The following is a 21,597-nucleotide window of genomic DNA, read 5'->3' as shown; positions in this document are numbered from 1 at the left end:
AACATAATCACACCACCATTTTTATACCTTAAAAATAATTATGATTCCTTAGCAATGTTTTTAATTAAGTAAAATTTTTTTTTTAATCCTCACCTGAAGATATTTTTTCCATTACTTTTCAGAGAGAATGGAAGGAGGAGAGAGAGAGAAACATCCACGTGATAAAGACACATGGATTGGTTGCCTCCCACACATGCCCCAACTGGGGCAGGGGATCAAGCCTACAACTGAGGTATGTGCCCTTGGCAGGAATTGAATCCAGCATCCTTTAATCCTCGGGCCGACACTCTAACCACTGAGCCAAACTAGCTAGGGCGAGTAAAATTTTTTTGAAAAGGAAAAATCAACTCTAACTGTAATTTTAACTGCTACATTCCTACAATAGTATCATCTAGTTAACATTGCTCTTTTCTTACAATACAAAACCAGTATTAGTAAAACAACTTTCCCTATAATTGAAGAGGAGAAATCGGAAAGGGATACTTGTAAATTGAAAGGCTAAGCCCAGAAAATAATATACCAACTGATCTCTTTCTCAGCATTACTAGCTCCCAGTGTTAGATCTGACTATCACCAGAGACTGTAAGGACTGTTGGGTCTGTCGCAAGGACACTGGAACAGAACCAAATTCTTTATTCAATAGAATCCACTAACAGTGTGGGCAAGAAATTGGCAGTGGGAGCCAAGACAGGGAGGAGGAAGGGATTTCCAACAATTTTCCTTGTTCCAAAAGCCAGATATTGTGAACATTGAAGGCAGCTGGGAATAGGGAGTCCTCTTGAGAGAAGGAATGGGCCAGAGAAGGCTTTGGTTGACATCAAAGTACAACGCTGTTAACCTGCTCCCATCCAGCTCCAAATCCTCATCTACTTGTCACTCTGAAAACCATTTCTGTCAGCTGGCCCCTGCCATCCTGCTTCTGTGTTAGCTGTTTCTTGACAAGGGGAGAATCAACTATACCAGGTGAACAGGAAGCAGACCATTTATCTTCTATTATCTAAACCCTGCACACATAAGAATTACAAGTTTTCATTCTCTCTATTCCTGAAAACCCACTGCAAAGTGTATGTCCAGCCACAACCTGGTCCCATTAGCACTGATATGCTCTGGACTGATCAACAAGAGAGACCACACGACGTGAGTTATGCCAAGGACAGATACCACTGTGGAACCTGAATTATTTTCTGAGAAGGGTTACTACTCTAACATATTAAAAACAAAACAAACACACAAAAAAATAAATAAATAAAATCCACTCTTGAGCTGCCAGCTGTCTCCTCTTCGGGAAGGAGTTGGTGTGATTAGCCACAGTTGCTCCCCTGACCCGTGTCCTCCCAGCATTCTCGCCCTCAGCAGAGGGAACTCAGGCTCCAGTCAGATGCTCTCACCTCAAGTCTCAACTCCATTTCATACACCTGCAGTGTCAGACACAATGCCTGTGTCTCCCTGACTTCTGCTGTCCTCAGGCCTTATGCACAGCCTGCTAGTGATGGAGCAGCTCCTGAAGATGGTTCCTTAAGAGTCCAGTGAGGCTCTCAGGCCCCTACTGCCTGAGGACTTACATCCTGCAGGGATTTCACATTTATCTTGAGAAGTTACATCTTCTCTGTCATATGGGATGGTCAGTCTGTGGTCTCCACATCACACAATGGACACAGAGTCTCAGAAATGTGTCAGCCATCTAAACTGACAGTCATGTAGTTTTTCAGACTGGGCAGAGTTTTACAGCTGAGTAATCTGACTGTGTCTGATCTAAACAGGTAGGAGGGATGGGATGCAGAGCTTGGCTGCCCAGAAAATCCCACATACCAATTTGACTCACATACTGAATAGCAAAAGAATCACACCACTATCGATACTGCCAAACTACTGATCATGACCCAAAGGTTTCTCCCACCAGTCTTTTCTTTAAGACTTCTCATGGAGTGGTTAGAAACCTTCCCTCCCAGTGAGGAAATCCCATACTAAGCACCATGGTCACCTATAGTACATTATCTAGAACTGATTCCCACTAGGAGTCCCTTAAAATTTTACACTCCAAACTTTCTGAAAATCTCACACTCACTCATGAGCATGAATCCTAAAATATTATGATGCCTCCACAACCTCAACTTAATGCCAGTGGTATCAAAAGAGCAACCAGTGCAGCAGTTAGTTTTATCCCCTATTCTACATCCATTCCATACAAAGATAAAAACTGATTTTGACATTCCCTCTTCTTCGATGAAACTCAAAATACTTGTACATCCCATCCTAGCAGCCTTGCTGCCTTCCTTCTCACCTTCTTTCTCTCTCTCTCTCACACACAGATACAAACACAGACACACACACACACTTTATATGGAAAAGCCCAAGGAGGCCTCTTGCCTAACCATATAATGAATATTTTTCAATGGTCACTTTCCCCTCCAACTGTTGGGAGTTTCCAAACTCTGTAATAACAAAGGGAACTGAGATGAGCCTATCTATGGAGGAAATTAATCCCCAAAGAGGACATTGTAAACACATCAGCTTAAAACGCGTGTCTCTCCCCAGCCTCATGCTGCTGGTGAGGAGCAGGGCACCGGCAGATAGGCCACATCCCTGTTTTGCAGACATCAAGGCAGCTGCCCTCGGTCTCAGCAAGAAAAGAGCCCTACCGCATCTTCCACCCCTTGCTGCTCTGGGATCCTAAAGAGTTTATTTCTTCTGCTGCAGAGGCTGACATGCCAACAAAAGTTCTTCAGTCACTAGTGAATAACTTCAGTCACTGTGCCACCCAGCGTCTTACCAAATCCTCCTCCCTTCTCAGCATCCAGATCTCTTAAATTCCCATTTGCTGCTTGACCCTAAAAACATTCCCAGCACCCACCACCATCACTACTCCCATCACCTATGCCTGGATATATACCTCACAGACAAAAACGTGTCAGAGCTATAAATATATCCAATCAGAAAACCAACTTTTTCTGTCCTCAAACCTTCAAACTGCCCTAACCCCCTCCTCTGGATTAATCTCCAAATAACCCCATGTCCCTCTCTAATGGCAAACTCAGGAACCAAAGGAGGATTAGCCCTGTCCACCTCTACAAATATTGAGTGTTGTCACTAGCTGTGTCTCCCAGGAGAGGGATTGCATCAGCTCTAGTAAGAACATCATTCTCCTGGGGAGAAGAGCAATTACACTGAAGATAGCTCCTCAGTCCTTCAACATTCCTCACCCCTTCTCCACTCACTTCAGGGACTTAGCCAGACCTCCCTTATCCTTTGTGCTACACCACAGACTCCTTGTGGCAGGGAAGCTGATAAACACACCTGCCTGAAAGTAAGTACTAACTAGCACTGCACCTTGAGAGATAACCCCACTCAAAAGCTCAAGCAATCATGCTGCACAGTTGCACAAAATCAGGGACTCCCCAGAGACAAGACTTGGTTCCAAGCATCCAGGGGCAGACCAGAAATAGATTCTGTTTGCCAAGCCCAGCAGTCACTAACTCCCAGTTCCCAGACATAGGGACAAGTTTGAGAAGAAAGCCCCAAGATCCTCACTGCTCGCCAAACTCCACTTTAATAAGTTTGAGGGCCAGGAATCCAAACAGCTGTTTGCATATCCCTTGGACATGCCCACCTACCTCCTCCAGACCCCATGACGGGGTGTGGCTTGGCTCCAAAGAAAGGGTGCCATCCTCTTCTGAGAATGACGTGGAACTCTTTTCGGGTTCTGCCTCTTTAGGCCGGATCCCACGTAAATGTAGCCCACTGCTGCCATAGCCAGAGGAGGAGGGCACAATGCTCACAGTCATGCCACTGACAGACAAATCACTCTGAGAAGCAGGCAGCCGGGGACCATGGGGCAGCACGCGACCCATGTGGACAGGTTCTGTGCATCTGTGGCCTCTCGACTGCTCCGATAGTGATGAAGGGATAGAATGCTCTGTAATCCAGGAACCTGTCTCAGGGGCACTTAAAATACCCTTTGTTCCTCCCCCCACACTCCAACCCTCTGAAAGTTGGTCTTCATGTCCTGTGTTAGCGTTGCTGGGGGAGTCCGTCCTGCAGAAAGTGCTGCTCTGACATCCAGGCTGAGAATCCGCTTTCCCCGCTGCAGTCTCTCCTGGCAAAGGCAGCAGCACGGCCCTGCTGCTGCAGGACGCTGTCCTCGGAAACTCCACCCGCTGGCTCACCGACTTCTCACAGTTCCTCTCTGCTGGGTTATCAAGCAGGTGAGCGATGACAGTCATCCCCTCTTCCAGGGAATCCCAGACCCCTCCGGCAACTGATGACTCATTCTCTAGCAAGAGGTGGGCAGTCTGGATCTCCCCCTGGAATCTCTCCTTCACCTGCACAATCATCCCTTGATCTCCCACTCCTGAGCTGGGGGCCGAGTCCTCAGGCAGCAGAATGTCTGGGGGAGGATGTTCTACCTCTCCCACTCCTTCCTCCTTTTGGAGACTCACTATAAACTTCGTTAGGGTTTCTGTCTCTTCAATGACTCCAGTTCCTTCCAAGGGTTCTTCCTCAGGGGATAACTCTGGAGTAGGGGTTTTCTTCCCCCTCCACTTCCTTTTGAACCGAACCCTTTTCTTAGGAGATATAGGAGCCTTCTCAGGAATAGCTACTGAATCTTTTGGCTCCTTAACACAGCCCAGTGAATTTCCCATCGCTTTCCTCTCCTAATCTCAGCAAAAACGCAGCTAAGCCGGTCCTACGATCCCAGAGAAATCCCAATCTTGGCTTCATCGGATTAGATGCACATTTAAAAACATGCACTGTGCCGGCAATCCCTCCAATTCTTTCTCCCTCCCTCCCGCCTCTCTCTGTCTCTTCCAGCCGCTGCCGATTCAGACAGCCATCTTACAGGCTCGGAGCTGCAACAAGACAAATTCAAAGCATCTCACTGCAGTTCAGAAATCACTTGACCTAAAAGCAGACAGAAAGCGGATTGGCTGCAGCTTCCTCTCTCCAAATATGAGGTAATTGGAGCACTGCCCTCAGAAACACAAACAGAAAGCAAAAAGGAGCTGGAAACAGAGGAGGGGAGAAATTAGGGAGGGAGAGGAGGAGGGGGAGATTGTAAGAGTAAAGGGAAAAGGGAGGGGGGAAGAGGAGAGGCCGTGGGAGAAGGTAACGTAGAGGCAGGGGGAGGAGAAAGGGGGAAAAGCAAACCAGCGCTGCTGGAACCAACCAGGAAGGGAAGGGCCAAGTGGAACCAGGGCTGGGGATGCTGCAATTATGGCCCCAGACTCTGAAAGGAAGTAGATTTCAATTGTTGTACCAAGACATCCATAAGAAAATATCAAACAAGGCAGATATATTCTCTATTTTTTTCAGGCCAGAAATAAAATTACGTTAATCAAATTATAACCTGAGACTAGAACCTAATTCTCAGAGTTAAGAAGAGAAACAGGCTTTAAAGATCTGGTATCTTGTAGCATTTATTTCCCTCCTTAGAGAGAGAGAAATACCTGTTAAATCTGCTGACACATGGGAAAAGCCTAGAAATCAGTTCCGAGTACAGGATCTGGACTCCCGGTAAAAAGGACACCACTTCCAAATACCAGAGGCAGCGTCTCTGCTGAAGGATATGTGACAATGGTAGTCCTGGTGCTGCTGACAGCTAACATTATTTTAGCGTCTGTTCTGTGCTAAGCCCTGTGCTAAGCTATGGATTATCTTATTTAATTCTCACAGTAACCATAACAGGTCAAAACTATTATTTTACATTTGACAGGTAAAGAAACAGAGGTTTAAGAAAGTTGATTGGTTTGCTCAAGGCTACACAGTTAGTAAGTGGCAAAGCCAGAACATGAATTCCTATTTAAGGCTTTTAATTTCAACCCCATGTCACACGAGCTTCTAACTGTGGCAGGGATGGAAGTCTGTACTCAGTTAAGTAAAAGAAGAAGATCCCCCATTGTTTTGAACTGGCAACTAGACTCACCTGGACCAAGGGCTCGAACAAAGATAACACTTGCTATTTGGGAGCAAGGAAGGGAGTTGCTAAAATGGGGCCCGGATGGTTTTTACTTTGCAATAGGGCACGAAGACTGAAGAACAGGGCTAAGATGTTGGATTCAAAAGTCACCCTGTTATGTCAATGGGATTTGCCCGCCCCAATTTTTAGTATGGTGTCTGGCACATGAGATACCACCACAACCCAAAGGGCTCTGAATGGAGCAGAAGGAAAGGAGTTATATGCGTTTCTTTCTGGCTGCAGCTATTTAGTTTATGCCAAAAGGACCCAGCCCACAAACAGAGAGAAGAAGGCTGCCTGGCTCAAGCTATGTCAGCCCTAAAGACCTGTATCAGTACAGCCCTAACCATCTTTCCTGGAAACCTAAAAATCACCGTCCACAAAAGGACAGCAACAAGAAGCCCTAAATCCACAGCTCCCACACAACCACTTCTGAGACCCTACTGATGCTCCCCATTGCTTCACAGCTGCAGCAGGTGTCTCTCCCCTTAGCCGGTTCCTAAGGCCGACAGCAAAGCTGCAGCACCATCTTATGGCCATCATGTGCCACAGCAAGAAACAAGACAAGGGGATTAGCCTGGGACAGAAACTTAATCAGACTACCAGAAATCATTTACTCAGCAAAAAATCTGACATTCCTATACAATTCTCTAGGCAGGCACCAGGACTTCATTCCTCCAGTCAAGAGAACTGGAACTTTTAAGATGCCTACCCTAAGGCCTAAGCTTGAATTTTATTCATGAAGTACAAGCAAACCAAATTCCTGAAACTGATCAACTCAGGGCAGAGAGAGGCAGCTGTTTAATATGACTGCTGCTGCTGTTGCTGCTGCTGTAAGGTTTTTCAGAGAAGCCTGACAGAACTGAGCATATTTACTTCGGGGAACATTTTCTTTTTAAACTTTTGCATTATGTTGGAAAATCAGGTCTTTATTTCCTTCTGCTCCAAAGATAAACTGGTCTAGGGAGGAGCAGAGATATTTTAGTTAAGTAGACCTAGGTTCAAATTCCCAGCTCTGTTAACTTAGCAGTTAAGCAGCTTAACTTGCTAGGTGATCAGTCTCCTTATCTGTAAAATATGGATACTACCACCTACTTAATGGGGCTGTAGAAAGGGTGATTGAGATAATGTCTATAAAGTGCTTGGCTTAGTGCCGGGTTTACAGTAAATCCCTTTTCTTCCTATTTATAACTACAGCTAAAAGATATGAGACACTCCACCACCACCACCAGGGCCCTAATATACTCTTTTTCTTGACTACACTCTAAGGAAAAAGGTATGTTCCAAGGTCCAAAGTTTGGGTGCTTCTTTTTCTTTGCAGGAGCTCTGCTTCCACTGTTGAACTAAGTTAACTCGGATCACCAGGGCTTTCCCCTGGGTCTTTTTCTCATTTAGCCTGAGCTCTTAACAAGCAGACTGCTGCCTTCTGGGAAAGCACTTCTAGGGCCTACTATTCTGCCTGTCTTCTCCTTTGGCTTTTTCTCATTAACTGTTTACTTACTCTCCATAGGTCTCCCACAAAGACAGCCATAGTGAGACTACAGAGTGAAAGAACTCGCTCATTCATTCCACAAACATGAACGGTGCCTCATCCACAGGCCAAGCGTTAAGCACTGTAAACTACACAAAAACGTAAACCTCAAGTCTACCTAGTAGTTAAGATCACTCTTGACCTGAACTCCCTGAAGTTTTTAAATTTCAGAGTACTGGATATACACTAGTATTTAATAAACAATTAAGAGTTGGAAAACGAATTTCAAGAACTTCTCTTTATCTGGATGTGTAACCTCCCAAAAATCAGCTGGTCTTTGATTACTCGCTCATCAACGAGTGGGCACAGGAAAGTAGACATCAGTCTATTTCTCTGGTCTACCCTACCACGCTCTTTGAGATCAAATTCATGAAATACTCATTCACTTAACACATATGGAGTACCTATTCTATGCCAGTCAAAGAAAACAACAAAAGAGACAAAATCCCTGCTGTCATTAAGCTTGCATCCTAGTGCAGGGGTCCACACAACAAATATGTCGAATGGTAGTAGGTGTTACCCAACACAACACTGTAAGCCATACAGTGCTTCTGAGAGTCATTTGGTAAAATAAAGGAAGGTGTACAACCCAGCAATTATAGTCCAGGTATCTATCCCCAAATGCCCTCTTGCTTGTATGCATAAGAACACATGTACATAGGTGTTAAATGCAGTAATGAATACCTTTTTCATAAATAACAGACTGCAAATAATAGCTGTTGCACAGCTGCAGGGGCTCTGCTCACTCACACTACAGTCCAAATAAACTACTTAAGATGAACAAATCAGGTCCTCCTTTGTCGACATGAATAAACCTCAAAAAAAAGTTTAGATTAAAGAAGGCAGGATAGGTAGAAGATACTCTTTGTGTCAAATATGAAAACGTACAAATAACAGCACACATTGTTTATGAATACCTCTTCTGTCTTAAAGGTACAACAGCATATATGAGAATGATATACATCAACTTCAGGGCAGTATTTACCTGCAGGTCAGAGGGAGCAAGAAAACTGGCCGTATCTGAAATGTTTTACTTCTTTCAAGAGAAACAGAAAAAAATCTGAAGCAAATATAACAAAAATATCTGTTTACTTTTTTTTTTAATCCTTACTCGAGGATATCTTTTCCACAGCTTTTCAGGGAGAGTGGAAGGGGGAGAGAGAGACACATACATTGACTGGCTGCCTCCTGCACATGCGGGGATAGGGCCTGCAACCAATATACGTGCCCTTGACTGGAATCGAACCCAAGACCCTTCAGTCCACAGGCTGATGTTCTAACCACTGAGCGAAACCAGCTAGGACAATATTTGTTTAACTGTGAAAGTGACTACACACACACAAAGATGTGTTATATACTTTTCTGAGTACTTGAACTTTTCATTTTTATTTATGTTAAGTTAAAAACTTAACATAAAAAGAATCCCTATCATTTAGCACACATGTGTTAAAACATTTGGAACCATAAACCTCTTTATAAAGTTATCAATACTACCAGCCTCATCAGTAGTAGCAAATTTTTAATCTGAAACCAGCCTCTCCTTCAACTGAATACTCCCTTGATATGAAAACCATGACCTATACCTATATAATTATTCTGCTTCATTAGCGCTAATAACAGAGATTGACTATAATGACCATCTTACTGATCCCCTAACATTTGATAGTTCTACTCTGCATTTCTATTTTGCTTTATATAGCACATGTTCTTGATAAAAGCAGCTAACACACACTCCGTAATAAAAGACTAGAAAACTACAATGATACATAACCAGCAAGATACATATCACAACCTATGTGAAGCAAGACAAGGAGGATGGGGGCTCCATATAATCCTTTATCTGCAGACAGGGAACATTTTCCTGCACTCCCAAACACTTAGCTAATACTATACAGGCAAACACCAAGACTTCAAAAATAGCAAAGAAAGGAATTAGTAATTATTTGCATCTGGGAAAACACTCTGGCAGCAAAGCTTCCCTCTACAAGAAGACAAAACAGACATTCAGCTATGCTGAAATAGCAAGAGAAAAGCAGGTAGCCAATATGCATGCAGAAGATAAAGCCAGAGCTGTTTATATCTTCCAGTAAAATTGGTAACAGGCCAAAAAACAGTGGGCTAGGTCAAAAGTCCTGGAAGCTATAAAATCCATTAATTATTGAGTATATGCTATGTTCCACCTCCCTGTCCCACACATCCCGAATTCTTTACATCTCTATCAAGTTATTTTATAGAATGTCTCCTGCCATCCCTTTGTTTTATTTTATCTATTTGTTAATCCTCACCCAAGGATATTTTTTCCGTTGCTTTTCAGAAAGAGTGGAAGAGGGGGGCGACATAGATGTGAGAGACACATGGATTGGTTGCCTCCTGCATGGGCGCCAACTGGGGGCAGGGAGTGAACCCACAACCCAGGTACATGCCCTTCATTGGGAATTGAACCTACAACCCTTGGTGTGCGGGCTGACACTCTAACCAAGGGCTGAGCCACACCAGCCAGGGCTTCTGTCATTCCTTTGAATTATATAGTTGAACTGGATTGACTCAGTGTCCACTGCAATTTTCTATCTCTCACAGACTCTACCTAAGACCTTGCTCACAGCTGGTCTTCAGTAAATGTATGTGGAATTCAGTTAAATAATACATTTCCCTGAAAACTAAAACCACAAGGAGATATCAGTTCAAACTCACTGTGATGGCTATAATCTAAAGGACAGACAACAAATGTTGGCAAAGATACGGAGAAACAGGAACCTTCACACATTGCTGGTGGGAATGTAAAATGGTACAGCCACTTTGGAAGACAATTTGGCAGTTTCTTTAAAAGTTATACATAAACTTACCATACAACTCAGCAATTCCACTCCTAGGTATATATCCAAGAGAAGTGAAAACATGCATCCACACAAAAACTAGTACTCAAATATTCATATCAACACTATTTATAACAGCAAAAAAATAACACAAATGCTCATCAACTGCTGAACAGGCAAACAAAATATATCATATATCCATACAGCAGAATGCTACTCAGCAATAAAAAGGTATGAAGTACTGATACATGCTACAATATGGATGAACCTCAAAGATATGCTCAGTGAAAGAAGCCAGATGCAAAAGATCATGTACTACATGATTCCATTTAGGTGAAATGTCCAGAATAGGCAAATCTAAAAAGACAGAAAATAGATTAGTGGTTGCTTGAGGCTGGGCATGGGAACAGAGAGCTTAAAATGAGAAAGAGGGATTATACCAGGGTGATGAAAATGTTCTAAAACGGGATTATGGTGATTGTTGTATAACTCAAAAATCGCTGAAGCCCGGCCGGGCGTGGCTCAGCGGCTGAGCATTGACCTAGGATCCAGGTGATCAGGGTTCGATTCCCGGTCAGGGCACATGCCCGGGCTGCGGGCTCAATCAATGACTCTCTCACCATTGATGTTTCTATCTCTCTCCCTCTCCTTTCCTCTCTCTGAAATCAATAAAGATATATATATATATTTTTTAAATCGCTGAAATATACAATAAAAGGGTCAATTTTATGGTATGCAAAATACACCTCAATAAGTTGTTTTTTAAAAAGTATGTAATGCCCGGCCGGGCATGGCTCAGCAGTTGAGCAGCGATCTACGATCCAGGAGACTGTGGTTCAATTCCCGGTCAGGGCACATGCCCGGGTTGCGGGCTCGATCTCCAGTTGGGGGCATGCAGGAGGCAGTGCAGGAGGCAGCAGGTCAATGACAACTCTCTCATCATTGATGTTTCTATCTCTCTCTCTCCCTGTCCCTTCCTTTCTCTGAAATCAATATAGATATATATAAAAAATAAAAATAAATAAAAAGGATGTTTCTTCCTAAAATATCAAAATAAAATGATAACCAAAAAGATGTCTTTAAAAAGTTAGCTAACTAGGCCTGGTTGCGCATTTGATTCCCGGTCAGGGCACATACCTAAGTTGTGGGTTGGATCCCTAGTCAAGGCACGTACAGGAGGCAACCAGTTGATGATTCTCTCACATCAATGTTTCTCTCTCTCCTTCTCCCTTCCTCTTTCTCTCTAAAATCAATAAAACATATCCTCGGGTGAAGATTTTTTAAAAAAGAGTATCTTCCAGAGGTATACACTGAAATATTTACAGATGAAATTATATGAAGTCTGGGATTTCCTTTGAATTAACCTAGTGGGGTTTGAGGACTGGATCAGGATATAGAAGAAATTTTTCATAACAAATCTTTAAAGAGAGAAAACTATTCCTGACAGAGCTCTTCAGGACAGGAACAGCTCCATTACCCCATTTCCTTTGTGCCAACAATGGCTTAATTAACCAGTTCGGTTTTCATTCCTTGGCGCCTGAGTTTCCTTTTTAAGAGATTTAGTTGTAGTCAGGATAAATAGAGACACAGCTATTTATGTGTGAAGTAAGTGGACAGCTTCCTCTTACTTCATACATATGAGATTAACACTGGGCACTAACAGTGACCACAGGTTTGTGGCAAAAACAGTTTCTCTTAAAAAATGCCTCTGTTCATAAGTGTTCTAAAGGAATAAATAAATCTAGTTCTTCATTAAAGCTCAAAGTTCCTGTTCCCACCCTGCAAAGGGGCCCCTTGCCACATTCATGCTCCTGGTTATCCCTATATCCAAAGCATGCCTAAGACCACCCAGTGGTTCCACAAAAATACACGTTACCTCTATACTTTCCTAAGCCTACCCATGCTGTCAATTTCTAACACTAGCTCCAAACCAGAGCCCCAAGAAATAAGCCCTAAACTCTCAGAATTTTCTCAGGGTCTTAGGAATTATGGTACACCTACTGTTCTGATTTAAACCAGCAGGTGGCGACAACTCACCAAGTAGGACATGGAAGTGGCCTCAGCCCCTCTAGTCAGTCAGTGCCTTGAGATACTACATGAGTCTTCTTTTCTCACCTGCCCAAGAAGTGGTCCCTCTAATCTATCAGCCTCCTGTACAGCAATTGGGTATGGGAAAGCTGTCTGAAAAATAGCTTTGGCCCTAGCCAGTTTTGCTCAGTGGTTAGAGCGTCAACCCTCAGACTGAAGGTTCTCAGGTTCAATTCTGGCCTAGGGCATGTACCTGGTTGCAGGCTCCATCCCAGCCCTGGTCAAGGCTCATTCAGGAGGCAACCAATGTGTCTCTCTCACATCAATGCTTCTCTCTTTCTCTCCCTTCCACTCTCTCTGAAAAGCAGTGGAAAAAATATTCTTGGGTGAGGATTAAAAAAAAAAAAATTGAAAAATAGCTTTGCTTAGTTTTGCTAAAGTGATTCAAGACAGTCTTTTTATAAAGATAGGGCTGTACTTGCCAGAAAAGGATTGGCTTTCTTATGAAGGCCCTGTGACTGTGAACACTACCAAGATGCCACTGCTTTTGGGTGTGATGAAGGCTACAAGGTTGTGCTCACAAACACGTATATAAACCCAGCTACTAAGGCGCTTGGTATGGAATGTTTGTGATTCCTCAAAAGTCATACATTGAGCCCGGACAGGCGTGGCTCAGCGGTTGAGCACTGACCTAGGATCCAGGTGATCGAGGTTTGATTCCCGGTCAGGGCACATGCCCGGGCTGTGGGCTCGATCCCCAATGACTCTCTCATCATTGATGTTTCTGTCTGTCTCTCTCTCCCTCTCCTTTCCTCTCTCTGAAATCAATATATAGTTTAAATAAAATAAAAAAAAGTCATACATTGAAGCCCTAACCCCTCACTGTGACTGGATTTGGATGGAGGTGGGGCATTTGGGAGATAATTATGTTTAGATGAGGTCATGAGAGTGGAGCCCCCATAATGAAAAGATGAAGAAACATGAGATCTCTTTCTCTGTTCTGTATACATGTACCAAGGAAAGGTCATGTGAGGACATAACCAGGAAGAGGGCTCTCACCAAGAACCCAACCATACTGGCACCCTCATCTCAGATTTCAAACTTCCAGAACTATGAAAAATAAGTGTCTGTTGTTGACGCCACCCAGTCTATGACAGGATTTTGTTACAGCAGTCCGAATGACCGAGACGGTGCTACAACTAACCAGGCTTGTTTTAAGGTCATGAGAGACAAGGATAAGTCTACATCAAAGCAGGATTAACAGCCTTCACTCCACCCTTTAAAGTATCACAGCCAGCATCTCTCCCCACCCCTCATACTCTGAGTACCTAAAGAGCCAGTTTTGACTCAGCTGAGCAGACTTCTAATAACCAGACTGCCAATGACAGGGCCAAATGAAGCAAGTGAAAAATCCCATTTCATCATGAAAATGATTAGGAAGTTCTGGGTTTAGGCTGTAACAGCTTTATCTCCAGGCCAATCCTTAATTCCTTTCCAACTCCCACTCTTACCCCTGTTTACTGCCAAATACAGAGAAGGAAGGCTTAGTGTGCCTGTGGAAGGCAGTGCAACTTCTAGTTCTTTCTAGGCCAGGGGTGGGGAACATCTGGCCTGCGAAATCATTTAGTCTGGCCCTGCCAAGGCATCAACAAAGAGAAGCAGTTCCAGCCATCACATTAGGGGTGAATTAATGAATGTTTGACGAAATATAGCAGGTTAATTTTTAAGTTGAAAATTCTGTATGGCCTTCGAATGATGTTATAAATATCCAGAAAAAAGGTTCCCCACCCCTATTCTAGGCCATGTCCAAACCAAGCAACAGGGACCCTAAACTTCACAGACCGTACCTGGAAGTGCAAAATAATGGTCCAGATCAGGCCCAGGGTCAGCTTGGGGTTGCCATCTGTAATGTCATCATTGCGAATATTCACTAGTTTCACCTGAAAAAGAAATAAAAGCCGGTCTCAGAGTTCTGTGACTTTTGTTTTTATTTCATTTTTATAGACTTTCATCATTTATATACAATCAGTTAAACTGATTTTTGTGTGTATAATTCTATGAGTTTTAAAATATGTACAGATTCGTGTAACTACAACCATAATCGGAATAACAGAACAGTTCCATCATCCCAAAAGGATGACCCCGTGTTGCCCCTTTGTAGTCCAACCCTGCCCCCACCCCTAACTCCCAGCAACCAGTGATCTATTCCCAGTTTTGCTTTTTCCAGAATGTCATATAAATGGAGTCATACGGTACGTAATCTTTGGAACTGGCCTTTCCCCCCCACTCAACACAATGTCCTTGAGATCCCCATCCAAGTTGTTGCACGTATCAATAGTTAGTTCCTTTCACTGCTGAGCAGTCTTCCACTGTATTGATACGTCAACACTGTGTTTACCATTTCATCCACCGAAGGACACTGGGGTTGTTTCTTGGAGCAATTATGCATAAAGCTACTATATTCATGCACAGGTTTTTGTGTGAGCAATTATGCATAAAGCTACTATATTCATGCACAGGTTTTTGTGTTTTCATTTCTCTAGGGTAAATTCCTAGGAGTGGGATTGCTGGGTCATATGGTATATGTTTAGCTTTATATGAAACTGCCAAACTATTTTCCAGCATGACTGTGCCATTTTACATTCCCAGCAGCAAAGCAACCTTGCTTGCAAGCACACAGTATTGTGAGTTGCTTTTTTATTAAGTCATCACAGCCCTGACATTTTTTTTTTTAAGGTTAAGGGGTGGGGGAATGCCTCTTCTCCCTTATCAGTCTTTGGCCTGCTCCAGCCTCCATTTTCACTCCATTTCCATCCACTCTGCCACAGATTTCCCCACCTGCTCATGACTCCCATAACACTTGCTTTACTCCTGAAATCTCACTCCAACACCACAATGTGTACAGACACACAGGCTGTCCCCCCACCAGGGTGACCAACCATTCCAGTGAGCAGGGAACTGAGGGGTTTCCCAGGATGTGGGACTTCCAGTGCTGAAACCAACAGTGGCCCAGGAAAACCAGCCTACTTCCACCTCAACCCATGAGCCTCTTCTGTCAAACCCTCACGGAGCTCCTGTTCAACTGTGGCAAACTGTCCTTGAGCTGCCCTCCATTCATCTCTTCAATTGAACTGAAATCTCTGTGTCTCTAACAAACCCCAGTAACTTCAAACAGAAGCCTCACTCGCCCTTACACTAACGGTGACCAGTACTATGCAATGAGTGTGTGTGCCATCCAAATGCATACGTTATACCCTAATACCCAATCGGATGGCATCTGGAGGTGAGGCATTTTGGGGTGATCAGGTTATGAGGGTAGGGCTCTTGGAAATTGGGTTAAGTGCCCTTATATAAGAGACCCCAAGAGAGCCCTCTCACTCCTTCCATCATGTTAGGACACAGCTAAAAGACGGCCATCTCTGAACCGGGACCTCACCAGACACCGAATCTGCCTTGATCTTAAATTTCTGTTTTTTATAAGTCACCCAGTCTACGGTATTTCTCTTAGAGCAGCCTAAATGACTAAGACACCTGGGCAAGTTCTTTCCCTTTTTGGCACCTCAGTCACCCTCTGGGGTGGAAGAAGCTGCCCTTCCAGTCTGAGAATGTAGTTTTTGTAATCACTAATCACTAACAACCTACAGTTGGTCATCTGGCAGTATCAGCCAATTCCACATTCCTCAGTCCCACCTCCATCGGTTTTCCCTTTTATTCTGAAGTCCACCCCCCCACCCCACCCCCAGGCCAAACCATGTTCCAGTCTCTGCTAACCCTCTCTCTGATGACTTCAGCACCTGGCTCCTATTCTCTCCCACTGCATCCTCCACTATTTTCTTGGCAATTTTAGCACCCATTTCAATGACCCAAATATCACCTTATCTGCCTTCTCAATTCTGATGACTTTCATTTTTACTCTGCATTGGACACCTGCACAGCTACAACTTGGACTCCACCATCACAAAGAAACGTTCTGGAGTTCCCTCTGCCCTTCTGAGTCCACTGCCAGCCCCCTTTTTCATTCTACCATAGTAACCAAATCTACTCTTGGTCCTTATGTAGACTTCTAGTGAATCAATTCTTCCTAATTTACCTTGCTCATCAAAGACCCCTCTGGTTTCCTCCAACTCTATACACAGACATTTCAATGTTGCTTCCTCCAGTACCCTAAACACTTCAGCCTCCAATTCTCCTACTACTTTTCATTTATCAATTTATTTCAGCAAATATATATGAAGTACTGATTATGGACCATTTTTATGACAAGTGAAGATAAAATTTCAAGTAAGATCATGTTCCCTGTCCTCACAGGGCCTATAGTGCATTAGAATAAACAGAGAAACAACAATAAAATAATAAGTATTATATTAGAACTAAACTGCTATGGGAGCAAACAGAAAATTTTCCAAGTTAATGAGAATTACTGATAAGAGTCACAAAAAATGAACTAACTTCAAAAATATGCATACTATTTAATGTTCTCTTGACATTGCCTAGCAACTGTAACTATCCCAAATCTAACTGTAGCTATCCCAAATCTAACTGTAGCTATCCCAAATCTAACTGTAGCTATCCCAAATCTTCTCCATGCAGCTCTCCGTAAGCAGATGAACTATGAATCCCTCACCCATCTTCCTCTCTATCACAAATGCTGTATCTTTAACTGTCATTCTTTCCTTCTCCCTCTATCTCAGAAGAAAGGCATTTTTCTTTTCTTTCTCAAAGAGAACCACACTGGCTGTGCTCTGGATCTCATCCCTCAACCCCGGACTTGATTCCATCAACTAGGAAGCAATGGGAGGAAAGATGGTGTGTAGAAAAGAGCATGGATAGAGGAAGAAGCATTAAACTAGACTGTAGGAGGTCTGGGTTAAAGTCCCAGCTTTCCTCTAACTTGTTCTGTGTTTGGGAGCAGGTCATTTCACCAGTCAAGATCTCAGTTTCCTTAGCTAGCATTCATGGCTCTTAATTCTCCTCACTCATTTTCAGTCTTCCTCTCTCTACTAGCTTCTCCTCCTATATCTAAAAAGGTGTTCCTATCTTCCTTCCTTATCTATAGAGTGATAAACTTATTTTTCCCTATGTCCAGGTCCAATATACTCTGAACACTTTTCTGCTCCATTAAAACTGTTCTCTTTTGTCAGCAATGCCTAACAGCTAGGACCTTTTCCTCAGGCCTTCGTGACACCACCCCCCATCTAAGTTTCACAATAATGTGCACTCTGGTTTTCCCTTTTCCTGGGTACTGTACCCTTTTTCCATCTTCTTTGCTGGTTTCTCTTTCATCTTCCTTTTGATCTCCATCTAACGTGGGTCCAAACAATTCCATCTTTAGCATCTAACTCATCTCTGTTAACACTCTCCCTCTCAGGAAGGCCACAAGATCTATGTAAGGGCTACCAAATGATCTGTCCAACCATAAATGGCACTGCTGACAACTGCTGACTAGCAAGTAAGACTCAGAACTGGGTCAGTCAGATTTAGCAATTACTGAGGGCTTACTAGGGGCACTGAGAACTTCCCTAAATAGGACCCACACACCAACATTTCCTGGTTGAATGGGGAACCCATGGGATACTTTTACCTGCCGCCGCTTTAGGAAGTCCAGGGCAATCTGCACATTCTGAAGCCTATGGAAACGCATCCTGCCCTTCTCCCGGGGCTGCGAACGAAAAAAAGGGGTGTTAATTTTAGCTACACCAATTTATCCATGCAGACCACTTTCCACTTTCATTTCAAAGACTAAAAGACCACCAAGAATTCCTCATAGTGGAAGCCAGGCGTGGGAGCATTACGTAAAGCACCCTTCAATGGGAGGATCTGTGTCACCATGCTCTCTTAGGCCTCCAAATGTCCCTGTTTACCACTATAATTCCCATGAACACACAGCACATTTTGACTGCTAAAGCTGAACCAGTGCCGCAGCTTCTCTACAGGTTCTTCTGTAGTCCTCCATGACAGAACATGATTCTGGAGGTGAGATTAACGGGGACAAAGACTTTGACTCTATGGCTCCTAAAATCACAGTTAAATGCTATCATAAAGGAAGGGTGCAAAGTCCTAATTACATATTGTATAGTAATGGACAGAGCAACCTTATTGCAAACCTGGCAAAAGATGCCAGAGGTAGCTTATATTAAACTAAGGAATAAGGAGTTACATATGCTCAATAAATAAGTGAAAAAAATCCAAAATGAGAGGCAAAAATCAGGAAGAAACCTATTTTCCAGGAAGATGGGTGTCCACACAGGAAAGCTATCCTTTATCCCAGACCCCAGAATGAAATACCCAGAGCTAACAAAGCCTTGATGATGTAGAAACGTTTAACATGAGAAGCCAAAGAAAGGTATTTTCTGCTAATCACTTAATCCTGGATGTCATATAAGCCACAGAAGAGAAGCCCGTCTCCACGCAGTGCCTCTGGTGGCCTATCAGTAGCTCCACTGCTGTCCATCCCAAAGGACTTGAGGTCTATTTTTCCGACGAGTACCTGCAGGGATGGCTATCTATTTCTGGAACGTTTTCTCCCGCCCACTTTCCAATGTTGCTTTACCTTCCTAAAATTGGGGCTAAACATCACTCTCACTAGATTACGCCCAGTTCATTCGTAAACGTTAAATTGGTACTAATTAAAGGCTAATATAATGTAAAGTAGTTCTGCTGTGGCACCTGCAGAGGAAACTTTCCTCTAAGTTGAAATGAGCAAAAAGTGACCCAACAGGTGGAAAGATAAAGGGAGAAGCATCACTCTGGGTACCCCCAACACTTCTAAGCAACACTCCCAAACTAGGACCATCTACAAGGAGGCTGATGCTTCCATAGGCAAGTTCTTAAATCCAAGGGTCAGGAAAAATATTTTTAGCAAGAACCTCTTCTCAGTCATTTCAGCTAAATGACCTGTAAATATGGCTTAAAGAATGACAGAGCCTATGAAACTGAAGATTCTATGGCAATAGGAAGGGAGATAAATGAAGTGAAAAGATGACTTTAAGACAACATGGAATGGGAATATTGCCTAATCCCTGTTTCTGAGGGAAGATTATGAGCTATAATTTAGGGCCTGTAAGCAGGAAATGCCCCTTCCACACACCCTAGTTTTTGCTCGTATGTACTCCCCACCAAAAATAAATAACCCTAAGAACATGCAGGTTAAATCTCTGTCCTCTACAGCAACTAGAGATATTATTGACCAAGGCAAAGTATCTCCATGCAGTGAGTGGTTTGCAAACAACAGGCTATTTTGAAAACAGGTGACATGGAGTATGGTGAGAACCTAGAGTATAGAGAGGTGGAAAGAGTGTACCTACCAGTTAGTCTGGATGAGCAATTAACTGTCATGCTATCAATTAAACTTTCCACAATTCTGCAATCTGGACTCAGGCAACACAGCAAGGCCACAAAAGAGCTATGGGTCTCCAGGTCTCAAACGAACTTGACACCTCCAAACACCAGTAATCTTTTTGTGCCAACCATTCTCATATAAGCGAAATAGGTCCCACTGCGGGACCATCTAACAGTGGCCAGAGGCACAAGTAGTTTCAACCACATTCTTTGGGACCCAAGTTCCCAGGTGGATAGGGAAGAAGCAACTGGTAACTGAGCCTCTGGAGACCTGGAGAACCTCAGGCTCTCTGACGGCCCTGCAGTGCCAGCTGGATGCTGGCATCACTGGGAGGACCTACTACATCATCATCATCTTCCTCCTCCTGCTCCTCGCTGCTTGCATGGCGCCAGGAGGGCATGCTCACCAGACGGAGGGTCTTCAGCCCTGCTGGCTCCTTTGGCCACCAGCCAAGGCAAAGACACAACAGAGTAACAGAAAATGCACAACACAAAAATGAAAAGGAAATGAATGCAACATTAAACAAAAAAAGGTGAAAATACCCTCCCACATCCAAAAAGACGCAAGACCGGAACAGGTGGTTTTACTGAACATGTCTTATGTTGAAACACATCTTATATCCTCCATGACCACCCACCCTCTGATTTATAAATCAATGAAGGGAGAAAGAAGGAATGTGAATAACCGTGAAAGAGATATCTGGATTGTTTTCAATCAGATGACATCCTATGAATATCTCTGTAAACACCTGTAGGTTTTCAAAGGTTAGAAACAAAAATTACATTGAAATGATCTTAACCATTTTTTAAGCAATGTCACCAAAAACGTCACTTTCCACCACTTAAACACTACAAGTTCATCAAATATACAAGGCAAATTGCACAAAATATAACTTGGTGAGTACTGAAGAATAAAGTCTAGCACAGTGAAGGCGAAATTCTGAATATATATGAGATTTATAAATGAGGGCCAGAGAAGGACTAGATTTCACCCTGTGCTGGCTGTGCTGATAAGAGCATCTGTCAGTTTTAGGCCATTAAAAACTATAAAATTAATTCTACTGCAAGGCAAAAAAGATGTGAAACCAAAACACAGGGCCCAAGGGAAGTCAAACCCAATTCTAGAAGAAACTGAGTATTACTTAGGGAGTAAAATCTAATGTGTCAAATTCTGTTCTTGAAACACAACAAACAATGACTAAGATTCGCCAACGGCAGTGGGTGGGCTGAGCTTCCCAGACTTCTCAAGCTGTGCACCTCTCTTCAGTTCTCCTTCTTCGCAGATGTTTCCAGTATTCAACCCTAGACTGTTCTAAATAAAAATTATGTTGTCTATGATGCTACAGAAGCTGCACAGGATCATCCACTTCCATTAGGCTCAAACATATGAAACAACGGGCCCACCAAGTGAGGTTGTTTTGATCCTCAAAACAGAACTATCACCTGACAAGCCAAGAGGCTCCCATGAGATTTGCCTTCAGATATGTAGGTGTTTCCCACAAGCAATGTTTAAACATTTTTGGAGGAGGCAGGCATAGTTAATTTTCCAAGGAGCCCAAATGTACTGTATCCAGGGCTGCGCTCAGACATCAACCTCAGCACTTCTCCAAACCTGTGAAACTCAGTGAATCACAAAAGGGAGGAATGAGGTGAATTGAAAAAACAAACAAAAACAAAAAAACTCTAAACATAAACATCTGGGCTTTTAAATTTAAACTTCAGAACCTGAGCTGAATACAGAAAATTAAACAATTCACAATAAATAGGAAAAAGTCTATACAGGCTAGAAATAAAATTCTAGGAAGAAAACTATACCTTATTCAAAAATTTTTAAATGTGAATCCACTATTTCTAAAATACTACTAGTATCTATAAATGGATAAAAAGCAAGGAGAAAACAAGCAGTGATGAAAGGAATGTAACTGATACCTGAA

General features: G+C 43.1%; 1 protein-coding gene across 4 annotated transcripts in view; it reads right to left on the bottom strand.

The window, feature by feature from the left end:
• The window catches only part of MACF1 (microtubule actin crosslinking factor 1), a 305,107-nt gene that overhangs the window by 161,449 nt on the left and 122,061 nt on the right, over positions 1-21,597 (bottom strand). For 3 of the 4 annotated variants that reach the window (XM_081144949.1, XM_081144948.1, XM_081144946.1), the window contains 2 exons: positions 17,907-17,984; positions 14,173-14,265 (listed from right to left, as the gene is read on the bottom strand). In XM_081144949.1, the coding sequence (XP_081001075.1) occupies positions 14,173-14,265; positions 17,907-17,984 (171 nt within the window). Of the gene's footprint in view, positions 1-14,172; positions 14,266-17,906; positions 17,985-20,004; positions 20,101-21,597 lie in introns of all 4 variants that reach the window. The other variant, XM_081144947.1, reaches the window with a different exon arrangement.

The sequence above is a fragment of the Miniopterus schreibersii genome (assembly GCF_964146895.1).
Source record: "Miniopterus schreibersii genome assembly, chromosome: 8".
NCBI classification, from domain to species: Eukaryota; Metazoa; Chordata; class Mammalia; order Chiroptera; family Miniopteridae; genus Miniopterus; species Miniopterus schreibersii.
The sequence above is the reverse complement of the archived record's forward strand: the minus strand, read 5'-3'. Positions and strand labels throughout refer to the sequence as shown.